The sequence below is a fragment of the Stylophora pistillata genome, chromosome 11 (genome assembly GCF_964205215.1).
Source record: "Stylophora pistillata chromosome 11, jaStyPist1.2, whole genome shotgun sequence".
Classification (NCBI taxonomy): Eukaryota; Metazoa; Cnidaria; class Anthozoa; order Scleractinia; family Pocilloporidae; genus Stylophora; species Stylophora pistillata.
The window spans coordinates 20,629,368-20,640,760 of NC_142529.1; the positions used below are offsets into that span (position 1 = coordinate 20,629,368).

Consider the following 11,393-nt stretch of genomic DNA (forward strand, 5'->3'; position numbering starts at 1 on the left):
TGTTCTCACCCAGATCGCTCAAGAGGGTCATTAACTTGATAACCAAAGCAAAACCTAACAAATCACAAATTTCATGTTTGTATTTTGGAGAGAGAAAAGACTTTTATTTACATAGGAAAATTAAATGTTCCGCTTTTGTTTGTCAGGCTCCCATGAAGTGACAGCAAAATAATTGCAGTTACCAAATAGTAATTTGAATTTGAAAGGTGTACTTTTTTATTTACTTTGTAAGAAAAGAAAATGATTTTAAGAATTTTTGTCGCCATGCCTACAGGAAACCGTTAGAACGTGAAAACACTATAAATTGAAACAAAAATCATTTAAGAGCGTAGTAATCAATATGTTATATCCCCGAAAACGAAATTAAAGTTTCTGAAGTAATTTTCCTTCGAAATCAATATCCACTGGAAGTATTATTTAATTGATATGGTTTCCATAACAGTCAATTATCAGATCTGTTCGCTGCAATCTATGAAGTATATTCGATAAAACAATGAGAAGATTCTCTTGATTAAACTCAGATAGGTAAAGCTTGCTTTGATTAACGAAATCTTTTCCGGGTGAACTTGATTTGGAGAGGGGCGTCCAAAATTTTCTGATAATTGCGGGTTAAAAATGATTTCTTTTCGTCGCAGGATTCAGCTTGTGTTAGGCTCTGTCTGTTCAGTTGCAAGTTATGCTAATGAAAAAGCGAGTACTGATTATCTATTCATATCACTGTCATTTGAAACGACCGCCACCGATATAATACCTGAGAAAAGAGGTTTTTACGATTCACCTACTCATAGAAGGCATGCTTAACGCTCGAAAAAATTAAGTGAAGGAAATGGCATCATTATCAAGAACTTTGTTTTTTTCTGTTAAAAAATAAGAAGCATATCTTCCGGTTGCCATAGGTACTAAAACACTTAAAAAAAAAAAAAAAAAAAATTACAGGTGAATTTGATTTGAAGGAATAACCACAGGTCATTGGTTATATAATTCATAAATAATAGATTAGAAAAATATAATTTAAAATAATTACCCGATGCTCTACCAATTGAGCTAACCGCCTCCCGGTTAGCTCAATTGGTAGAGCGCCGGACTGTTGTGCGGGAGGTCGTGAGTTCAAATCCGGCCGGACCAACACTCAGGGTCTTTAAATAACTGAGAAGAAAGTGCTACCTTTGTAATAATAATATCTGCAAATGGTTAGACTTTCTAGTCTTCTCGGATAGGGACGATAAAGGGAGGTCCCGTCTCACAAGCCCTTGTATGTGAAAAAAATTTGTGGGACGTTAAAGAACCCACACACTGTTCGAAAAGAGTAGGGCACGTAGTGCCCGGTGTTGAGGTCTATCTTTGTGTAGTGTCTATCAAATTGATGGGGGGTACTGCGCCTTTGAATATTGTATAGAAAGGGCGCAATATAAATAAGGAATTCATTCATTCATTCATTCATTCATGCGTTCATTCATGTTGTACATCCAAGTCATGCCAGGATCCTAACATGGGAGGAAGCCGGAATGAAAGAAAAAAATGGTCAGTGATTTCGAGCTGCAGACTAAAAAAAGGGAAGTGAAAAGTTATTCAAGGCAGCTTTACTCGGGGTTAAAAAACACTTTTATTTTTTACATTAGTTTGTATCACCCTAAGAAGGAGCATGTAGCGTTTCTATTACAGGTGATTCTTTCGACAGGATCGTTTCGTCCAAATTTGCCCTTGCTTTACTTCAATGCCAGCGTCATGCTAAAGCCATCAGGAATGAGCAAGAGATTATAAACTGAGCAACCATCTTCTGGAATCTCACGGTGTTTGTGGTAGAGAAAAGAAAAGTAGTGTGATAGTATTTCATTCTAGCAGTTTGTGTGTTTATGCAATGAACCATGAACAGATTGAGCTGCGGTTAAGCTTTCAATTTTTTTTTATATATATATTTATATATTTATTTCTACAAACCTTAGCAGAAATAGATACAAGGTGAAAAATAAAGTAAAAGATATAAATTTTTCAAGGAAACAATACAGAATTACACAAATTAGATTAAGTCACATGGTACATAGGAAGAGAGGAGGAGGGCGCGTCTAGATCACACTAATATTGTGCCCCTTGAATTACGCCAGTATAACAAAAAAAAGAAATTTGTAATTTAAAAAGTAAAGGAGAATTTATAAAATAGATTAGTAGATTGTCAAAGAGATGATGTTTCATTAGTATTGAGCAAGATACCAGCATAAAAGTGCTTTTCTAAACATCTTTTTAGATGGTTAGTCTTAAATTAATTGCGGAATGCTATTTTAAAAGAATCTTTCAATAACTCTCGGGCAGAATCTCGTGGGATTAGTTCGAAATGAGGGTATGACTACTTGATTAGATGATGCACTGCGGGTATTGTAGCTATGTAGCTCAGTTACTAGTGAAACAGGTAATCCCGTACAGGCCTGAAATTTTTTTCAGGTCTGATTTCCACTATTGCTCAAATAGTGCTTTACTGCGAAGGATCGTTCTCATATACGTCTCATAACCGCAGTTCACACATATGTTTCATATGTTTGTTGTTGTTTGATTTATCATCTACGGGTTTATATCGAATTAATTTGATGGCCTGCTCCCAGTTGGCTTGTTAGCTCAATTGGTAGAGCGCTGCACTAGTATCGCAGAGGTCAGTGGTTCGAATCCCGTACAGGCCTGAAATTTTTTTCAGGTCTGATTTCCACTATTGCTCAAATAGTGCTTTACTGCGAAGGATCGTTCTCATATACGTCTCATAACTGCAGTTCACACATATGTTTCATATGTTTGTTGTTGTTTGATTTATCATCTACGGGTTTATATCGAATTAATTTGATGGCCTGCTCCCAGTTGGCTTGTTAGCTCAATTGGTAGAGCGCTGCACTAGTATCGCAGAGGTCAGTGGTTCGAATCCCGTACAGGCCTGAAATTTTTTTCAGGTCTGATTTCCACTATTGCTCAAATAGTGCTTTACTGCGAAGGATCGTTCTCATAAATGAAACAGGTATATTAGGAAACTTTTCATTGTGTAAATAATCATGAAAAAGCATACACGTGTTCAGTTAAAAAATATCAGGAAATTTCTAAAAGCTTAGAGATAAGTAGTGTGGAGTGATTGATTCCATTAAAGAAACATCATTTATAATACGAACTGCTTTGTCTTGTAATTTTATGATTTGAGACATTGGAGTATTATAATTATTTCCCCATAGTGTACAAGCATAAGTAAGGTAAGGATATATAAGAGAATAAGACAAACTAATAATTGTTGCTTCTGAGACATGAAGTTTTAACTTAACCATTATATTTAAATATTTATCTAATTTTGCCACATATGCAGTCAATATGATCACGCCAAATAAGATAACGATCGATATACACACCAAGGCATTTGACACAAGAAGACTTCTCTAAATGAACATTCGCTACACTTAATGGTGGGTACAATTGTAATTTTCCTCTTGACGGGGCATAAAGATAAGATACTTAGTTTTGTCAAATTTATGGTCAACCTATTACTGTATAACCATTCGTAGACAGCTAGCAAATGATTGTTAATTTCACAGAATAAATTGACAAGATCATTTCCAGAAGCTGTTAAAGATGTGTCGTCTGCATATCATCTTATAGAAAAATAAGCAGAAGACTTGGGAAGGTTTTTAGAATGAACTAAATATTATGCGATTCGTAATTTGGTCGTTGCAGATGATTTATCAAAGTTATAACCCTGACTAAAAATAACGCGATTTGTGATTGGTCTTTGTCCATACTCTACCACAGGTTTGAGACGAAACTGCATACTACGCGGGTTTTTATTGGTAGTTGCCTAAAAAATCTATCAGTTTATTTTATACATTCTACATTTCTGCGAGTGGTCGTGTGCCACTTTTCTGCTCTCATGACATTTTTATGTCATCCTCGAATTAACGGAATGGTCATTATTTACCGCCCTTGGAGAACGAAGGATTTTGATTGTGTCACGATAAAACTATCTCATCCTCCCATAAGACTCTTATGATTTACCCCCCCCCCCCTTTGGCTGTTTATGGGCGGTCAATTTTCAATAAGCCCCCATCTGTACTCTACAGCCCAAAAATCGTGTGAATCCCTTTCAGCCCAGACACACGGTTAAGCAAAATCTCTTTGTTAAATAAAACGCGAGGATAATGACTCTTTAAGTTGTGAATGTTACAGCGTACGTAATTGACGAAATAATAATGAAGACTACAAAAAACACGTGATCCAATTTCATCGACACCCGCCGCCATGTGAATTCTGGGACTATTGACGCTTTAACCAATGGCGAGCTTCCTCTACTGAAGTTATTCAACTCGACACCAGCCACCGTTGCTAAGGACCTCGCGGCTGATGGATAAACACTACTTGGTCGTGAGGTGGCTCCTCGACTCTTTTTAAAGCTGAGAAAGTTGCAGAATTTTTCGACCCATAAAGGCGGCGTTCCTTCCTTGAAGTAAACTCTCAGGACAAAGATGTTTGCGAAAAGGATCACAGCTATTAAGATCATGGTGGCTTGGAGGTTTACTCCCAGGACTGGGAGGCCATCCGAAGTCACCGGAAGGAAAGAAGGGATGACGAGCAGAAACACAGTCATGGCCAACAAAATAGTTGTGACGAAGCCGATGCGTTCACCGCTCTCGACGTGGATCAGGAAGCTGCTGAGCGCAAGGATCGTGAGTAATACTGAGGGAATGAACACGTAGAACATGTAGTAGAGATATTTGCGTTCCATCTTCAAAGTGTACACCACTTCGCTGAAGTTAAATGGACAACAGTTACCGTGATCAGTTTCGTTTAAGCTTGGTGTGATATTTGTTATGTCCCAGTCTCCGTTCCTTACAAAGCGAGCTGGAAAATGAAAAAAATTATCAGTCTAGAGTGACTGAAGGGGATAGTTAAAGGAGAGAGGACTACTGATCACTGATAGGTCAGCGGCAGGGAAATGAGCACTGCATATTCATGTAAGACATAATAAGGGTTAATCAGAAAATGGCATAGGGCATGGTATTAAAAATGATGATGGATAAACTAAAATCACGTCAATATTTAGGAAGAGACTTTTAGAGAAAGGGACTTACTACAGAAGGTGGCTTATTTTGAGAAGAAGCTTATTGGAGAAAGGGCTTATTACAGAAAGGGCCTTATTTTAGGCTTTTAGAGAAAGGGGCGCAGCAAAGAGGGGGGCTTATTTAAGAAGAGACTTTTAGAGAAAGGGACTTACTACAGAAGGTGGCTTATTTTGAGAAGAAGCTTATTGGAGAAAGGACTTATTACAGAAAGGGCCTTTTTTTAGGCTTTTAGAGAAAGAGGCGCACCAAAGAGGGGGGCTTATTTAAGAAGAGACTTTTAGAGAAAGGGCTTACTACAGAGGGGGATCGACTTATTTGACTAGAGGCTTATTAGAGAAAGGGGCTTATTACAGAGAGGGCCTTACTTTAGAATAGGCTTTTAGAGAAAGTGGTTTATTATAGAGGGGGGGGGCTTATTTCAGAAAGGGCTTCTTGAAGAAAGGGGCCTACTACAGAGGGGACTTATTAGAGAGGAGGCTTTTAGAGAAAGGGGCTTACTACAGAGAGGGGCTTATTTGAGAAGGGGTTCATTAGAGAAAGGAGCGTATACAGGGGCGGGCTTATTTGAGAGGGTGCTTTTAGAGAAGGGGTTCGCTAATAAAAGAGGTAATAATAAATAAAATAAATAAATAAATAAATAAATAAATAATGATTTAACAATGGACATCCACTGGGTGGCTATTCTTGTCCACTGTTCCAGATCGAGTTGGAATTTGGAATGTTGGTTTTTGCGGAGGGAGGAAAACCGGAGGACCCGGAGAAAAACCCTCGGAGCAAGGACTGAGAACCAACAACAAACTCAACCCACATGAGACGCCAGGTCCGGGAATCGAACCCGGGCCACAGTGGTGGGAGGCGAGTGCTCTCACCACTGCGCCATCCCTGCTCCCCATTAAGGAGGTTCATTAGGGAGGGGAGAGTTTATCAGAGAGGGGGATTTATACATTTGTAAAAGAGATAATCTGTTCCCTCACCCATAAGCTACACCAGCCAGCACCAGAGGAAAAAGAGGTACTACTTACTTGAAAATTGTTTATTGTCTTTGAAGAGCCTTATCTTCAACAAGTTCTTTCCATACGTGTACGAACCAAAAGCCAGTTGACACATTTGTTGGTCAAATGGCCAGTCATCAATCTCCATCTCACAGTTCACTTTAAAAGTAGCTGGTCCGCTCCAAACACATCTCCCTTTGCTGTCCACACCAACATCAGTGACGAACTTACTAATTCCGCCGGCCAAGTTGATTTCATCATCGCCACTGAAGACAAACGAAAGACAATGTTAACACCTTTACAACGTAACATCAGTAGGCATATTCTCCATACTATTCTCTATACATTTCCGAAGGTGCTGACAAAGAGAATTTGTTTAACAATCAAGAGCTTATTTATTTGGTGATCATTTCTTTAATTCTCGTCAACTTATGGATTTTAATCAGGGGTGATATTTCATGGAGAAATTAACTTCTTGTCGCTCTTGCGGGCCAAAAGGGTAATATGGTCTGTAACTCCCAAATTTTTCATTTGTATTGTGAATCATGCCCGGCTATTTTACACTCCCTTGAGCTAAAAGAATAAGTATTTAAAACAAGGAAAAAACCACGGATGATCAATTCGTAGATTCTCAATATCTCACTTTTTTGCTGGACGATGTCTTTCGATATCCCGAGGAGAAATCAAACACAAAATACTTCCGGAAGTTATCTTCACACACAAGTCTTTTCAAAATCGATGAGGCGACTTGCAAGATTTGCTGGAATGTTCAGCACTCTCAAGAAAATCGGCCGCATTTTGTCGTGGAGCCAGCAGGGTGATATCAGAAGAAGAAGAAGAAGCCAGGATTAAGATTCAAATCGTTCAAGAAACTCATTTATTACTTTGTGTCAAAATCAATGAAGATGATGGTAGGGATCTGCACCAAAAGAAAATTTCCTGAACACGAATCCCTCACAGAGGTGCGTCATTTGCGTGCAAACTCTCGTCATCAAACACAGCTGAAAAAAAAGCGAATATTTTCCCTCAATAAATCTTACTTGTTGAACAAGGCTATATCCGGAACCCAGATTTCATCGGGAGCGAAGTGCACCCGATCCACATCTCCATAATCACTCGAATTCCACGTAAGAAATTCGTTTTTCCATTCCTGCAAATGACAAGAAATGTTTCAAAATTTGCAAAATATTGAAAAATTTTAATACGAGTAAATCAATCGCAAAGTCCCGCAAAACATGACTATGTGCGTCTGTCAGCCTTCTGTTATTCAGGTAAATGCCAACCTTCAATATTTTCAGGAAAGCCAAATAGGGCACACTGAGTAAGTCATTACTTGTTTACTCCAAACTTCCTTGATTACGTAAGTAAGTAAGACCTTTATTTAAGTGTCAATATATTTAGCCTAAGAAGACTAATTGGGGACACTATAATCAAAATACACATATAAAAATTATATCTTTACACGAAAATGATTAAAATTTAAAGTTTAGAAAGCTAGAACATTCCTATTGACTACAAAGATGACAGCAATTGCTGTTATTAATTACAATCTCATCTAGGATCAGTTTTCTTATTTTGCTTATGAAAACATAAACTTGGCGAATCCCTCCTCCCGCAGCCGCCCCCCCCCCCTCCCCCCAAAAAAGAATGAACGGACAAGCCTTCTCTTTACCAACTAATGCTTTAAAAAACGTTGATGTCATAATCTAACTGTCAAAGAGCATTGCATATAGTAAAGGGTGCATGGTTTTGAAACTGTAAAAGTTTTCATAAAAACTCACTGTAGCTGCATCTGCGAGAGGTGTTGGGAAGATGTAAGTAAGAAATTCATCTAAGGGTTGTGACCACAGGGAATTTCTCTCGATGACGTCACGGCTCATAATAAGATCCAAGTTTGACCGAGTGGAAAGCACCTGACGATGAGGCTGTATGTAAAATCAGCCGCAGCCCTTCTCGCATAAAAACAGCTAAGAAGAATCCAACTTAAAGGTTGAATGAATACAGTTAATTAGTTACCTGAATAACCCAAGTGTCCAAAACTACGAGCTGTTCTTTATTATCCTGTAGAATAACGACAACGCAAGATTGATTTTGTTTATTAATCTTGCTGTAAGAGTATAACTCGCACGAGTTTCTCCTTTAAAGATTTTTAGTGATAACTTCGATGATCCCGAGGTGATGACAAACGTGTGGAGACGCCAATATACTCCCAAAATGTTCGAAGAAGAAAACAAAAACTATTCTTGCTTGCCAATGCTTTAGAAACTTGTTCTGGCTTAAAGGGAAAATGCTGCTCTGCAGTAGGGGTCGCGTGTCATGACCTGGAGAAAAAATATTTATCCTTCCAGCTGTAACTCCCAGTCAAATAAGTACATATATCTTATTAACCAAGCGCGAGGGCCGTACTGGGAGAATATCGGCCCGGGGTCTTGACAGTACGGACCGAGCGCAGCGAGGTTCGTACAAAAAAGACCGAGGGCCGATATTCTTCCAGTACGGTCCCGAGCAAGCTTGGTTAATAAGAGATTTATTACACGACTGAAGTTCAAAGGGACACAAGTGCGGTATCATTCGGGACCATTCGGGACAGTTCCCGGTCCAATACTGAGAGAATATTGACCGGCAATAGAGCATTTTGATTGGTTGATTTTAGTTATTGGCCCTCTGACTACCCGAGTCGTGTAATGAATAATTATTAGATATTACACTAGTTTTCCACGAAAACTATTGCATCCAAGATTTCTGGCTTCACATTCGTTTGCAAACGTAACAATGATGATGATGATGATGATGATGATGAACCAGGATCATCTCTTACCACTTTAACTAATCTGCTGACTCTCAAGGCGAACGACACCTCCACCACTCTTTTACCTCTCAAAACGGGACGGACTTTGCGGTCATAATTCTCGAGCAGATCTTCCCGAATGTGATGTTCCCAGGAACTGTTTGTGGTCCCTAAGGATACTAAAAGCCAAACAGGCAGACAGTTACTTACCCTCTCTAAAACTCGGGAAGTAACGCCGCTCTATATATTATTCGCCGCTTTAATCCGCGTTGAAGACAATATCATTCAGTTGTTTTCACCCACAGGGGCTTCCCTTCGAATCGAAAACTTTACCATAATATTTGTTTTGATCCAGGTCTTCCTGTGGACAGGATCAAAGCTTAGATCGAAATTGAATGAAAACCATTACAGGCCTGCTGTAACAAACGCTATAATAATTATTCACCCCATTTCTGAGCGGTAAATAATTGTTTTGAAAACAATGGTTTGTAACAAAACATTTGGAATAATTTGGTTGAATCTTATTCTCACCGGGTGACGTTGAAATTATGAGCACGAAAGGAACTAAACGCGCCCCGCCATCAATGAAGTTTCATGGTCGCATGACTCAAAGGGACCTTTCTTCCTTTATTTGTTACCGAAAACTATCCAGCTACTTTCTTATTGCCTAATTGCACGATTTGCCGACTATGTGGTTAATTAAGTCAATAAAATTATGCCTATTTTAATGCTATAACCCTGCAAGTGGTTCAAGTCTACACAATTACATTTAAAAGTTTAGTCAAGTCTTCACCAATTAAGTTAGCAAAGATACGAACTTGGGACAGAGAAAGATCACGAGAGTTCTTTTGATAATCAAGCATTCAAAAAACGCCGCTTGAAGGAAAATTACGCGACGAGTTAAAATATCCCAAACGTACGTGTTGGGCTGAAACAATCACAACGTAACAGAGTCCTTGCTATCTCAAATATCGTGTTGCGGCCCACTTCATAGGGCATTTCTTTTAGGGAAAGTGGTAATTAAGACACAAAAACGGTTATAGCATACATTACTCCTCATATTGTAAGAAATCAGAATTCACTGATTTACATGCAGTTCTGCCGAGAGCGAGCAACTGAGCAAATACCAACAAATTGATCTCTGATCACAAGAAATGAAGAAGCAATGCCGATTTTTCAAATCGTAGTACGACAAGTAAAATTTCAAATCTCTTAACATTTTAACATTTGCTGGCGAGTTCGCCCTGAAGATAGACGTGGAATGAACACAGTCACTTACCCGTGAAGAATGAAGAAAATACAGCGCACGTTAGAAATACAACGTAATGATTCATCGTCACGAAATTTGCCTGATGATCTTTAAGACGGTGTCTGCCTTGCTGCGACCTGGATTATCGCGTAGAGTTTCTCTGAGGGATTTTGGTGAGAAGGTGCCAGTGATTTGAGTTTCAGAGACGTGCGATCAAAGAGTTGTTGCAAAATAACAGATGTAAACATCCACACTGATGACGTCATTGTAACCTTCACTGACGGTTTGCAACATAGGGTCGAGTCACGTTTTCAATGTGAGGTCACCAAGGGCTTTTAAACCAATATCCGGATTTTTGTTGAGATATTTAGCAGTTTCTAAGGAAGTAAAAAACAAGAAGATATTAACCTCTGAAGGGCCGTAAAATTGGTTTGCAAATTTTCCATACCGTTCTCTAGATATCTCCTAAGGTTCTGACGTGGAGAATTTATTAAACAATCAAGAGATTCTTGGATGAGTGATCAATTTACTTATTCTCGTGACCTTAATATTTGATTCAATAGTGATATTGTGAGAGGATAGAAACTGCTAATCTCTGATAGTAGAAATAGTATCAATATTTCATTCAATAGTGATATTGTAAGAGGATAGAGTAAGCTAATCTCTGATAGTAGAAATAGTACAAATACATGTTTAATAAGAGCTAGCTTTCGTGTAGCTGCACCCTCTCTTAGTTTCTCCACCAGAAAAGGTTGGGGCTGCACGTGGGCTAGTTAAGAGCTACAATTTTGTAGGCCTGACGCTGTGTTTCCCTCGCCATATCTTGAACCAATACTCAGTTGTAAGCGAGAAACACGCAAGTTCAAAGGTTTACTCCTGAACGACATATTTTCTTCACCCCGCTGCTTGACTCTCAATATTTCGACCCCGGTGTCTGACTCATAGACAATTTTTTCCATGCATTCTGCCCCCTGACAAGTTAACTTTAACAGAATTGTAAAGCTCTGGAACTACATATGTAAAATATCACCGCCTTCAAATTTCTCCACTCCAGAAGCCTTCAAGAATTTTATTATGTCCCATCTTATGTACTTACTTCGGACCTCTTTTTTGATACAGGTTACACCTGTACTTGGACCTTGATCAGAACCTGCCCCTGCCATCGCTAACTATTGTATTTTCCTTTTTTTACAAAACTGCCCTTTTTATTAATTTATTACTTTTTAATATAAGGGAGTGCCTCGCATGGGACCTCGCGTCCCGTTCGCACTCCCTCCCCCTCCTCC

At 38.9% G+C, this 11,393-nt stretch overlaps 1 protein-coding gene and 1 long non-coding RNA gene across 2 annotated transcripts in view; one reads left to right on the plus strand and one right to left on the minus strand.

Moving 5' to 3' along the window:
* Positions 1 to 4,014, plus strand: part of LOC148720530 (uncharacterized) — a 4,095-nt gene extending 81 nt beyond the window's left edge. Inside the window, exons 1-2 of the long non-coding RNA XR_015993022.1 lie at positions 1 to 2,404; positions 2,996 to 4,014. The exon at positions 1 to 2,404 is cut by the window's left edge and continues 81 nt beyond it. This is a non-coding gene — a long non-coding RNA (uncharacterized LOC148720530). The remainder of the gene's footprint in view (positions 2,405 to 2,995) is intronic.
* On the minus strand, positions 2,999 to 10,435 carry LOC111340464 (neuronal acetylcholine receptor subunit alpha-7). The gene is made up of 6 exons (XM_088737982.1): positions 10,138 to 10,435; positions 8,889 to 9,037; positions 8,087 to 8,131; positions 7,111 to 7,220; positions 6,101 to 6,336; positions 2,999 to 4,857 (listed from the first exon to the last, which is right to left on the minus strand). Exons 1-6 carry the CDS (start codon positions 10,190 to 10,192, stop codon positions 4,166 to 4,168), a joined length of 1,287 nt encoding a protein of 428 aa, XP_088594108.1. The 5' UTR covers positions 10,193 to 10,435; the 3' UTR covers positions 2,999 to 4,165.
* Positions 10,436 to 11,393: the final 958 nt, after the last annotated feature.